The sequence below is a fragment of the Mesocricetus auratus genome, unplaced genomic scaffold (genome assembly GCF_017639785.1).
Source record: "Mesocricetus auratus isolate SY011 unplaced genomic scaffold, BCM_Maur_2.0 Super-Scaffold_100027, whole genome shotgun sequence".
In the NCBI taxonomy this organism is placed as follows: domain Eukaryota; kingdom Metazoa; phylum Chordata; class Mammalia; order Rodentia; family Cricetidae; genus Mesocricetus; species Mesocricetus auratus.
The window spans coordinates 2462765-2474849 of record NW_024429208.1 but is presented as its reverse complement, the minus strand read 5'-3'; the positions used below and the strand labels follow the sequence as shown (position 1 = coordinate 2474849).

General features: G+C 61.6%; 2 protein-coding genes across 7 annotated transcripts; one reads left to right on the top strand and one right to left on the bottom strand.

Annotated features, from left to right (window-relative positions):
- The first annotated feature begins 67 nt into the window (after positions 1–67).
- On the top strand, positions 68–3242 carry Egfl8 (EGF like domain multiple 8). Its single transcript, XM_040732467.1, is given in 10 exon segments — positions 68–827; positions 1221–1390; positions 1392–1423; positions 1633–1755; positions 1852–1961; positions 2076–2171; positions 2314–2484; positions 2564–2640; positions 2739–2892; positions 3030–3242. Coding segments are annotated over 9 exon segments (882 nt in total). The 5' UTR covers positions 68–827; positions 1221–1315; the 3' UTR covers positions 3074–3242.
- Agpat1 (1-acylglycerol-3-phosphate O-acyltransferase 1) lies at positions 3176–11928 on the bottom strand. 6 transcript variants are annotated; one of them, XM_013125825.3, is made up of 8 exons: positions 11742–11928; positions 6994–7135; positions 5787–5986; positions 5429–5562; positions 4993–5168; positions 4789–4884; positions 4562–4634; positions 3176–4261 (listed from the first exon to the last, which is right to left on the bottom strand). In XM_013125825.3, exons 3-8 carry the CDS (start codon positions 5975–5977, stop codon positions 4077–4079), a joined length of 855 nt encoding a protein of 284 aa, XP_012981279.1. In that variant the 5' UTR covers positions 5978–5986; positions 6994–7135; positions 11742–11928; the 3' UTR covers positions 3176–4076. The 6 variants fall into 6 exon arrangements, with proteins under 6 accessions (XP_012981279.1, XP_012981276.1, XP_012981278.1 ...); XM_013125822.3 differs by lacking the exon at positions 11742–11928 and adding an exon at positions 10021–10297; XM_013125824.3 differs by lacking the exon at positions 11742–11928 and adding an exon at positions 10026–10297.
- Positions 11929–12085: the final 157 nt, after the last annotated feature.

The following is a 12085-nucleotide window of genomic DNA, read 5'->3' as shown; positions in this document are numbered from 1 at the left end:
TGGGACCTGGGTGTGCAGAATGCCTGGGTGTGGGGTGGGGACCCCCTTGGCGCTTCCGTCCTCTCAATGCCCATTCTGTTTAGGTTCCTGACTCCCTGGGTTCTTTCCTGCTGGGGACAATTCTCTTCCTGTCCCAGCCCGGGGTCGGGGCTGAGCCCCAGGCTCTGGCGGTTTGGGCCTCGGGCGTCATGGGCAGAATAGGCCCGCCACCCCTGGCCCAGACGAGGGGGTGCTGAGGGTCAGGGTGGGCATGTGTCAGGCCCCTTGACCTTTGTAGGCCAGGGCTTGGTGACGGAGCTATACAGTGAGTCTCCCTTTGCCTGGGAGGAGGAATTTGGACTCGGACAATACAGCTCTGTCTGTTCCTGGCTTGGGGGTGGTGTCCCCCAACCCCCAATAAATGCCATCAAGGGATGGAGGCAGTTTTCCCCTGGTGGCTTGGGCACCCCTGCCCGTCTGTGACTGCTGCCTTTTCTCGGCTGGTCTGGCCAGTTTGGCCGTGACCTGGCCTTTCTTGCCTCTAACCCCTTCTCCCCGCCCTCACATTTCTCCCGCAGTCTGTAGGTGGGAGGGGCGTGGGGTGCTGCCTGCCAGGAACTTCTGATTTGGGGGGCCTTCAAAGGTTTTGTACGTCCTTCTATGCAGCTCTTGGCTGAGGAGAAGGGGCCTGAGGCAGGGAGTCTTGTGGGAGGGGGCAGGGTAGGAGGCTGCTCTCTGGCCCAGCCCCTTTGCCGTGGAAGCCGGAGAGGCCCAGCCGCCAGTGTGAGCGGCTGCTGCTGGGTTGCCCGCTGGTGTGGCTTCAGTCTCCCCCGACGACAGGAAAACAGGTGGAGAGCGCATGGCTGGCACGAGGGGAAAGGAAGTCAGTGGCGGGAAGGGCAGGGATGAGTGCGAGCCGGGAGGGAGGTTCCCGCGTGGAGGGTGTGTGTCTGGGGTGCCAGTGACGGTGTCGGAGAGTCGTGGCAGGAATGGGTTTGATGTGCTTGGGTTCATGTGTAAGGTGCAGGGTGCCTGCTGTTTTTGAAGGTGAGGCTCCAAGGAAGCACACTAAGAAGGGTTGTGTGGGGGGGCTGGCCGGGAGCTCTGGGGTAGGGCGAGCCTGGCTGAGCAGACCATGATGTGCTAAGGTCAGACCATGTCCGATTCAATGAACAGGCCTCTTGATACAGACTTGGGTGAGTGGCTCTCATTCAGGAGACTTAATGCCCTGACCTCAGTAGATTGTTTTAGGAGGGTCCAGGCGAGAGAGGGGGCCCACAGAAGCCAGGAGCATCCAGGAACGACTTGTCTGCAGCCCACAGAGTCTGGAAGAACCATGGGGCTCAGGGCTGAGCTGAGCGTCTTCCTAGTCGGACTTTGGTTCCTCCTGCTACTGATGGCAGGCGCAGGCGAGGGGGCGCAAAAGAGGACCTTTCAAACCAAGGTGACAGCAAATGGGGTCGGGCCAGGGTGAGGTCTTTGCCGGGGGGTCACGTTTGGCAGGAGGCAACACAAAGTTGGAAGTTTACAGAGCGAGGGCACGAGGCCGGGGCCGTGGGCGCTGCGTGGGGAGAGACTCAAGCTGCGGGGGGGGGGGGGGGGTTCTGCCGCACTCACGGTGTCTCCCACCCCCACCCCTGGGCGTGGCTGCAGTCTGGGGGTCTGCTCCAACCAGACCCTGGTGGTTCCGCTCCGCTACAACGAGTCCTACAGTCGGCCCGTGTACAAGCCCTACCTGACGCTGTGCGCGGGGGTGCGCGTGTGCAGCACCTACAGGTGAGAGGCGCAGCCTGGTGGGACCCGGGGTCTCAGAAGGGATCCCGAGGGCCAGGCCCCAGGATGGGCACCCAGAACCCTGGTTCTGCGTTCCAGGACCACGTACCGCGTGGCCTGGCGGGAGGTGAGGCGCGAGGTCCAGCAGGCGCACGTAGTGTGCTGCCAGGGCTGGAGGAAGCCGCGTCCGGGAGCGCTCACCTGTGAAGGTGAGCCTGGCACTTGAGGCCGTTGTGGGGGGCGGGGCGGGGCGGGGCGCACTGGGTGGTGCTGCGGGGAGGGGGGCAGACCCTGAGTCCCCGGGTCTTTCTTATATACCCCAGCCATCTGCTCCAAGCCTTGCCTTAACGGAGGTGTGTGCACTGGACCGGACCAGTGCGAGTGTGCCCCAGGCTGGGGAGGGAAGCACTGCCACGTGGGTGAGCTAGGCTGGCCGCCCCGCCATGGGGCACGGGGGGGGGGGGGCGACGGGGGCGGGCGCTGGGCTCTCCCCACCCACTCACCCAGCCACAGACCGTGGCGCCCGGCCCCCTTCAGCCCGCTCCCCTTTCTGGTGCCTAGACATCGATGAATGCAGGGCCAGCCCTACCCTCTGCTCTCACGGCTGTCTCAACACCCTGGGCAGCTACACGTGCGGCTGCCCGCACCCGCTGGCTCTGGGTCCGGACGGACGCACCTGTGCAGCGGGGCCTCTGGAATCCTCTACGAGTGCCAGCGTCCTCAGTGTGGCGGGTGGGTATGGGAGGCCCGCGGGGCGGGCCTGGGTCTCTGCCGTAGGCCAGGAGGCCGTGCTCAGTCTCCTTTACCCTAGTTCGGGAAGCGGAACGTGAGGAGCGAACCCTGAGGGAGGTCGCCGAGCTGCGTGAGCGCCTGGAGCGGTTGGAGCAGGCGAGCCTGCAGGAGGAAGCGGCAGGGGCGGGTGCGGGGTGTGCGAGTGCCACCCCCCAGGACCTCGCCGGAATCCTGAGGTACTGTTTCCTTTGCAGTGGGCCACACAGGCTGGGGCCTGGGTCCGAGCAGTGCTGCCCATGCCGCCTGAAGAGCTGCAGCCCGAACAGGTGGCCGAGCTGTGGGGCCGGGGAGACAGGATCGAGTCCCTCAGTGACCAGGTGCTGCTGCTTGAGGAAAAGCTGGGTGCCTGTGAGTGTCCTCCACTCCTCCAGAACCGAAGGCACAGCGTCAACCCAGCTTCTCCCTCCTGAAACCCCGCCCACCGTCCTCACCCCGCACCTGCCCCCTCCGGACCACAGCCATCTTGCCCCTTTGCCGTTAACTAGGCGCCTGTGAGGACAACAGCCTGGGCCCACGCCTCCATGGTTGACGAGGAACCTGTCAGCAGCCTGGATCCTAATTTATACAGAAACCGCACTATCTGGGATTGGCAGATGAGGGTGTTGACCAGCAAGGCACAAGGAGCCACAGAAAATCTCCAGATCTCTCTTTATTCTCAGTTGCTTTCTGTTACCCAAATAAAAACCAACCACGCAAAACCGGATTCCACCCGTTCCTTCTGCCCCCAGCCTGGGTCTTAGGAATGGGTCTCGAGTGGGAGGCAGGGGAGTGGCCAATGCCACTGGGAGGAAATGGAAACTGCTCAGAGAGGGAGTCCCTCGAAAGAAAAAATAAATTAAGCGCCCTCCCTCCCCCCAGGGTCAGGTTCTTTCCCCTAAGGCCCCAGGGAACAGAGATGGCAGCTTCAAAGGTCCGCCCCTGCAGACTCTGGGTAGTTGCTGCCAGGCCAGAACCCCGAAGACCTCTGCCAAGGGGGCGGGGGAAACAGAGATTGGCATCTGGAGTGTGCTCAGCCCCTGGCACGGGCAGGGGTGAGACTTCTGAGTTAGAAGAGCCCTGCCCCGCCGAGGGTGATGAGGAAGTTCCCCAGGCGAGCCGGTCAGGAGTGTTCAGGTGCGGCTCCCAGTCACAGGATGAGGAGTCCTCCCCAGCAGACGGGCCCACGCAGTCTGTGGACTTGGAGTGAGGAATGGATTGTTCCACAGAACACACGAGTCCATTGTCCAGTGTGGGGCAGAGGGAGAGAAGGCCACAAAGAGACCACTGGGGAGGGATGGGATGGAATGTGCCCCACCCTTGTATCCGAGGAGCCACTTGAGGTGAGGGGCGGCAACTGTCCCACGAGACAGGATGGCGGTGGGGCCGGAGTGGAGACCGTCCCCATGCAGGGGAGTCCACGGTGGGCAGGGAAAGGACGTGAGTGACGCTGTATCCGTATCCACTTCACAAGTTGAAGATTCCCGAAGGAGAGTAGGGAGTGGGGACCCGGGAGGGGTCAGAGGTGTGGGGAGAAGACGGGAGGGTGGGGAAGCTCAGAGCCGGGCCTCGCCCGCTCCCCCAGGCTTTTTCAGACAGTCACCGCCACCCAGGCCGTCAGTGGAGATCTCACGGAAGATGGTGAGCATGGAGTGCCGGACTCTGTCTGCCAGAGCGGGGACGTCATTTGGTGTCAGCCCCTCTGTGGGCACTGGCGGCAGCACCCGCACCTGACATCGTCCTGGTGGGACAGGGAACAGCGTCACGGCCGCACTCTTGGTTCTCAGCCAGCTGTAGTGCAATCCCGCTACGCCTGTGGGTCTCCTGTAAGCTCGCCAGCTGCTGACAGAATCTCCAGACCCTGCCCAGGCCTCTGCACGGCTTCCGTGTGCGGTCACAGTCCCTTGAGGAGGCTGGTTCTGCCTACCTGGCAGGTCCAGTGGGGCCTAAGGTCTCCCTGCCTCAGGGACATTCCTCAGCCTCCCATGAACTTTCTGGCCACACCATCCCCAGACCTGCTCAGCGCCCTCAAGCCGCTCACCCGTGTTGAAGCGTCGCTCCTTTTTGCAGTAGAAGTCTTGATAGGAGGACATAACTATGGGGACAATGGGAACCTGGGAAGAGGAAAAGCCAGTGAGTGCACAGATCCTGGGGGGGGCCTCGGAGGGAGGGAGGGAGGGGGAGGGAGGGAGGGAGGGAGGGGAAAGGAGGAGGAGGAGGAGGAGGAGGAGGGAGGAGGTCTGGGTGCTGACTGGAGAGCAGTGTCACCTGGGCCTGCACTGCTAGGTGGAAGGCGCCACGTTTGAAGGGCAGCATGGAGCCATTGTGGTTTCTTGTTCCTTCAGGAAAAACCCAGACTCTCAACTGAGGGAGAGAGGTCAGAAGGACACACATAGGAGGGTCCGGCACGGATCATCAGCGATTCCCATCATCTACTTCCTAACCCCCAAACCCCATGCCTGGAAGACTCACATCCTGAGTGAGCAGGGTCTGGGCCACCTCAGACATGACACTGATGGCATCTCCCGTGCGTTTCCGGTCAATGAAGATGACTCCTGCCAACCAGCAGGCCAGCCCGGCAGAGCCAGCCCAGAGCAGCTCGCGCTTGGCAATGGGCACGCAGCGGTCTGGCAGCACCTCCATCATCCCTTGGCAGGGTGGGGTACGGGTCAGGGTATGAGCAGGATCAGAGCAGCACCACACCCAGCCCGGGTCACCGCCCACACCGCTGGAGAGGGCCTGAGAACAAAGCTGACTACAGGCGTACACGCCCACCCCGGGGACAGGAGACCTGAGCGAGTGACATTCAGGAGTAGGGGGCTGGAGGGCCTCTGGGAAACAGGTTTGGGGGATGGGAGAGAGGGCTCAGCGAGAGGACGGGGATCTGTGACTTGTGACGAGGCCTCACCAAGCAGGTCGAGGGAGCTCTGGTGGTTGGAGACCACAACGTAGGGCTGCACGGGAGGGAAGTGCTGAGCTCCCCGCACCTCCACGCGGATCCCATACAGGTATTTGATGTGGAGCAGCAGCAGACGCAGGATCCTGTGGGGTCACGGCAGGGCCAGTGGGACCCACTGACGCCCACTCCACGCCTCTGCGCGGCCTCTCCGTGCCCGCCTACCTACTCACTCCCGGGGCGTCCTTGTGCTTTCCCCCACCCTCGCTTTTGGGCTTGTGTTTGGGTTCTTCTCCCCTGCAAATCTACCACCCCCTTCTCGCCCTTGGGTCCCCTCAGCCCCGCCGCTCTGAGCCCCGCCGCCCCTTACTTCATGTTCTCCACGTTGCGTCCTCGCACGGCGCACAGAGGGATTGCGAGGATAGCCAGGAAGAGGATCCAACCGTTGTAGAAGGCCATCTTGAAGAGGTACTTGGCACTGGGGCTGCAGAGCCACAGGGTGGACAGCAGGAGCAGCAGCAGCAGCAGCAGTGCTGTCCAGGCCCCGGGCCACAGCTCCATTCTGGTCACCTGCAGGGGAGAGGACGAGCCAGGTTAACAGGCACGCAGGCAAAACTGGGAGATGCTCCAAGAACGGGGAGGAGCCCAGCCTGAGGCCGCGGTCCACTGCAGCTCCAGGGCTCTGGGTACAGACAGACAAGAGCCCCAGACATCCACCACTCTCCCGTAAGCAGTGAAAAGGGAACAGCAAAGGCACAGGCTGACACTTGTGGCTGGAATTACTATTCTTTGTTGTTATTGTTGTTTGAGGCAGTTTCATTCTAATCCAAGCTGACCTGGGACTCTGGAGCCCAGGCGAGTCTCTAGTTCACAGCAATCCTCTCTGCCTCCGGCATGCTGAGTGACAGGCCTGCTCTGGACAGGCCATCTACACCTGTACTGTCCACTCCCAATGGAAAGAAAGAAGGGGCTTAGGAATATAAAATGCACAGCAGACTCCAGCCTGGGAGAAAAGCAGGCATATAGAATGTCCCATCAATGAAAGGGCACGATCACTGAACCTGGTGTCTACCGATCCCCCAGCTCCGCTGGCCTCAGTTAAATACACTAACAAGATGGACCTCACTACTTTTACCCTTGTTATTGTGGTTATCAGAAGTTTAAAACTATAGAGTGACTCCGATTTATTTCTGGTGGTCAGCGCTGTTTTACGTAGCACGTTACACCCTATGTATGGTCCATGTGGCAGTTCACAAAGTAGTGTTAGCATTATTGGTTTCACAGGAAATGGCTCACGGAGGGGAAAGGGCTGACCAGAGCCCACGCTGCTTCTCAGCAGCGATTTCTGGGTGAAACCCAAACACCCGGTACTCCCAAGCCCTGCTACATGCTGTCACTGCAGACACACACACACTTTAGACAACAAGCAGATAAGAAGCTCTACAAGCTGTCACTGCAGACACACACATACACTTCAAACAAGCGGTAAGAAGAGGCTCATGTCAGAGATCTAAAAAATCCCAGGCATACAAAGGCTAATACATTCACACACATAAAAAAAAAATTTACTATTGTACCTAGTAGCAGATAAATGTGAATACTGGTCTGGAAAAATCTCTTCTCCCCTGTGGAGTCCTCTATGACATATCAATGCACTTCTACAGACAGGCAAACAAACCCAACAGGTCTCAAAGAAACGGAGGAGGAACTTCCAGTCACCTGCTGGGACAGAAGGAGCCTCAGGCAGGAGAAGAACCTGCCCCGTCCTTCCTTTTCCTCTACTCTGCCCCATTGCCTGAGGCAGGGTCATGGCTCCTAAGGAGGGGGTTCTGGGCCTCGGTCTCTAGGCAGGTCAAAGGCCCTCCCTTCCTAAAACTGGAAGGGCCGGGACAGACACAGACACACACACACTCACTCACACACACACGACACAGGAGCCCACCCCATCCCCCAGACGTCGTGAGCTGCTCCAGTGCCTCTTCCTGCGGCCACCAGACAGGCTTCTGTGACCTACATCTCAGCATTTCTCTGTCTCCAAAAGGCCTTTCTCAAAAAGCTGACCCCACCTCCAGAACTGTCTTCAGTCCCTGACTGACTGAGCACACTGTGGCCCGCAGGCCCTGTCCTAGCCTCAAGCTTCGCAGCTCGGGCCCGCCTTTCAGAGCCTGGCCAGGTGTGGGGACACCAGACCTTGAGTAGAAACCCACTTCCCCTTTGGCCTGGGAGCAGGCATCTATGTATTGTTTACTGAAAACAATTCAGTGCTTTAAAGCTTGATAGGGCTCAGATAGGGCTGGCTCACTGAAATACCATGCCTTCCACACCTCCTATGGCTAGATGCCTCTTCCTGCCCCCTGTGGTGTCTCCCCGATTCTGGGGCCGGAGATTAAACCACCAGCCAGGAGGGTGAGAAGTGGAAAGAATGGTATGTAAATGGATGACAAAAGTCCTTAAAAAGGGAAGCTCCTTTTTCTTAGAGAGACTTCTCCAGAGACTTCTCCTGAGATTTCTCCTGAGAGCTCTCTCCTAAGCTGACTTGGGAAGATAAAGTTTTCTTAAAGCAACCGAACGGTCTCTGTGTCATCTATCCCGACCACCTCGCTACATTCTCGGATGCAGGCCGCACAGCAGGTGCGACAGCCAGGCCCATGATTCCATCACAAGTTTCTAGCACAGCCCTGAGTGTCCCCAGACTGGCGGTGACCATCTTCCTGCCGGTACCTCCTGAGTGCTGGGACTAGAGGTGTAGGCCACCACGCCTTGTATGATCATCAGTGGTTGTCAAAGAGTAGAAATATAACTTGTGGGCCTCACCCAGACATAATGAACCCGGGCACCAGGCCAGCCTGTGTTTTAACATGCCTCCCAGGTAAGTCTGCCGTGCAAGGGACTTGAGAACTACTGATAGCAACAACGCACTCTGGGTAAAAGTTCACCGTCTTCCCTGCTCACCTCCTCCACAGGCTTCGAGCAACATCATGATAGGGATGCTGCTAGACAGAAGCAGGTGCAGTGGGCGGCTCAGTAAATCTTGGCCAAGGGATTTTAAGGCTGCAGTCTCGCCCACAATTGATCAGCTGATAACAGGCAATAGGGTTTTTGTCTCCTTTCGTTCTGCTGGGCCACGATGAGGTACACTTGTAGGCCAGGTACTGACAGCCCTGACCGTAAACTAGGCAACTGCCCTCTTAAGGAATACTAATCGGGAAAAGTCACCTCCCCCAAATGGTGGCAACGAGCCTCACAGCAATGCATCTCCACGAGGCCACCGGGAAGCCCGCAGTGTGAACCAGAGTGCAAACGTGGGCACAGACGGTGGTCCCCTGCCGGACACTCAGATTAAAGCTGTGACACAGACACGTGCGTGGAGAGACGTGCGTGGAGAGACACGTCAGGTGGTCAGGAAAGCACAGGTGTGGTGACACATGCAAGGTGCCAGGGCAGGGTTCCAGACCAGCCTGGCTCCGTCACAAGTTCAAGGCCCGTGTGGGTGGGCTACGTCAAACCGTCAACAACAAAAATCTTAGCCGGGCGGTGGTGTCGCTCGCCTCTAGTCCCAGTGCTCGGGGGGCAGAGGCAGGCGGATCTCTGTGGGTCTGAGGTCAGCCTGGGCCACATGGAGAAATCCTGTCTTGAAACGTAACAACAACAAAATGTCCGGGGAAACTGGAGAACAAGCAGTACTTGTGTAACGCTTGGTCTGACAAAGAAATTACCTCACGACATAAATGTTTCAAGATTTATAATGGGATGATGTCAAACAGGTTAGCAAGCATATAGCCCACACCAATCGCACTGTCAAAAATTTACGAAATACACGGCAGGTGCTATGGTTATGTCACATCACAGGGCATGTAGGTCTGTGGTGACAGCCACGGGATCCCACGCACAGGAAGCAACTCCGCAACCAGCACACTCCAAAACTGTGGACGGACGAGCCCCGGAGAGGCCAAACAAGACAGGCCAAAGCCGGCAAGTAAAAACATACAGCACTCAGACATCCAACACGTGCAACACGCCAAGTGTTGTGGCACTGGGCATGTCACAAACCGGACACAAGGCAGGGACGCGAAGTCCGAGGGCCACTCTGATGGGCGTTTAAATGTCCTTCCCTACACTACACACAGCCCGCGGGGAGCAGCCGAGCCCAAGCGGCTCAACCTGTCAAAGGCACTGGGAACCAACGGGGAGACACGCTGCGTCCCGCTACACGCTCGCCCGCTCGCCCGCTGGCTCGCGTGCCGGCGAGGGGCTCCGTCCCGACGTGGAAGCGCGGCCGCGGAGGGAGGGAGGGAGGAGGGAGCGGCTCTGCGCCCGGCCGGCCGGCGGCTAACGGGTGCCCGGCGGCGGCGGCGTTCCTAGGGAGCTGTCCTGGCCTTCTCGCCGACACCCCGAAGTCACGCGGGGCCAAGACGCAGGGCAGGGGCTGGGGCCCTCATGGGACCCCTCCCCCTGCAGGATCCCCGTCCGCCGTCCACACCCCCGGGCCCCGGGCCGACGCTCCCATTCTTCCGCCCAGGCCCCCGTCCCCCGGCGGCCCTCCCAGCCCCATCTCTGCCCATCCCGGCCCCTTCCGGCGCCCCCCGCCCCGTGCCCGCCCGCACCTCACCGGGGCGAGGGGCCTGGGGGACGGGCCCCCTCCCCAGCCAGGCTGCGGCAGCGGCGGCCGGGTCTCTGTCTCGGTGCCACGGGGGGGCGACAGGACGGGAGGTGGGGATGTCCTAGCCCCGGCCGCTGGAGCGGTGGCGGGAGTGGGAAGCTGGGCCCATAGCGGTAGGAGTGGCGAGGGGGCAGCCGGACCCCCAGCGCCCTCCCTCCCTGCGGGCTCTCTGAGGGCCGGGGCTACCGCGGCCGCTATCTCCCCCACCCCTCCCCGCGCCTGCTGGCTTCCGGGGCCGGCCAGGAAGTGGGGGGCGATGATGGGCAGCGGGCCTCGCCAATCGCAGCCTCAGAGGCCCAGCATCTCCTCCTCCCCCCCGTTCCCACCCCCCCCCGCCCCACGCGCCTGCCTGGCCTCCCCGGCCCCGCCCCGGGAGAGCTCAGCCGGGCTCGCGGGACGGACGCCGCCGGCTGCACCGCTCGGCCCGCCGGTTTCGGCACCTGTGCCCCTGGTTTCTCCGCTCTCTCTCCTCGGCGTCGGCCCCTGAGCTTCGTCCGCGCGCTCCCGGGCCGCTGCCTGTCTTTGGGCCGCAGCAGCGCTAGGCTCGGCCCCTCCGCCACCCCGGGGTCCCCGCGCATCCCCTTCCTCCCCGGGGCCCCCTGGACCGATGCTTGTGAAGCACCCGCTGAATCCAAGCCCTCAGCGTCACCACACCCCCTTGCTGCCCAGGACTCGCGTCGTCTCTCCCCGCCTAGCTCTCCAGCCCCTGCCCCGGCTCCCCAGCTCCTCCGCCCACCCTCGGGCTCACTGTCCTCCTCGGCCGCCAACGCAGACCCCGGGCTGCAGGCCGTGGCGGGCGTGGGGGCTTCGGACCGCAGGAAGACCGGGTCCCCTGGTGCTCAATCGCAGCCCGGACCCCACCGCTCCTACCTCCGCACTGGCCGTCTCCTGGGTCCTCGCTTCCCGGGTCCCCCCGACCCCAGGTCCTGAGCCCCAGCCTCCTTTTTATCTTCCCTCGCCTTCCCTTTTATCCCTGAGTCACACCACGGGCACCTCTCTCTCCGATTTTTCTTTCTAATCAAGGGGGCTGGACCGTCCTTAGCCCGCTCCTGTCTCCCGCCCTGGGACACCTTTACCCTGGATGAGTTTACACAGCCTGGTGTTTGAAGAGCCCTTGGTAGTGGGAGGACGGGCTACCTAAGGCCACACTGCCTCGGGCCACACTGTGCGTCAACCGATGGTTGGAAAGGAGCTCTCCAGAGCTGGCCCGGCCAGGAAAGAGAGAGACAGACAGAAGAGAGAGAGAGACAGACAGACAGACAGACAGGCCAGGAGAGAGAGAGACAGAGGGAGACAGACAGAAGAGAGAGAGAGAGAGACAGACAGACAGACAGGCCAGGAGAGAGACAGACAGAAGAGAGAGACAGACAGACAGACAGAGAGATCCAAACAAAACCTCTGCAGGGCAAGTGACAAGGAAGGGGCGGGTCTACTCCATCCCGCCGCCGCCGCCGCGCGCGGGCTCACCCTCGGGGGGTGGGTGGGGAGGCGGCGGTGAAGGGCTGGAGCCCCCGGGGCGCCCGCTCACGGAGGGGCTGGGCTGGGACCCGACCCTTTCCCTGCTCCTAGACGTGAGACGGAGCTGGGGACCGGGACACTCTTCCCCCCTCCGCCCCGGGGGCCCCGCTCCGTGTCACATGGCCTCGGGTCAGTCGTGAGGATCACCTAGAGAGGCCGAGCCGTCCGACCGACGGAGCCGGGTTACCACCAGCGCCGCTCACCGACGGCCGCACCATCCACGCCGCGCCGGGCGAGCCCCAGGCCGGGCCCCCGCTTCCCCGAGGGGGCGGGGCGGACCCAAGCTCTGCCCTCTACGTCACCCAAGCAGGCCGGAGCCATCTTGAACCCCGCGACCCCGGGTGTCTCTCTGCCCTCGTTTCCCCTCCGCCCCCCCGAGCTCAGCACCGGCTCCTCCGGGGTCTCGGCCAATCGGCGGCGAAACAAACCGCCCAATCAAGCCGGGAAGAGCCCCCGCCGAAGGACCCGGATGAGGCCTTTGAACCCGAGCC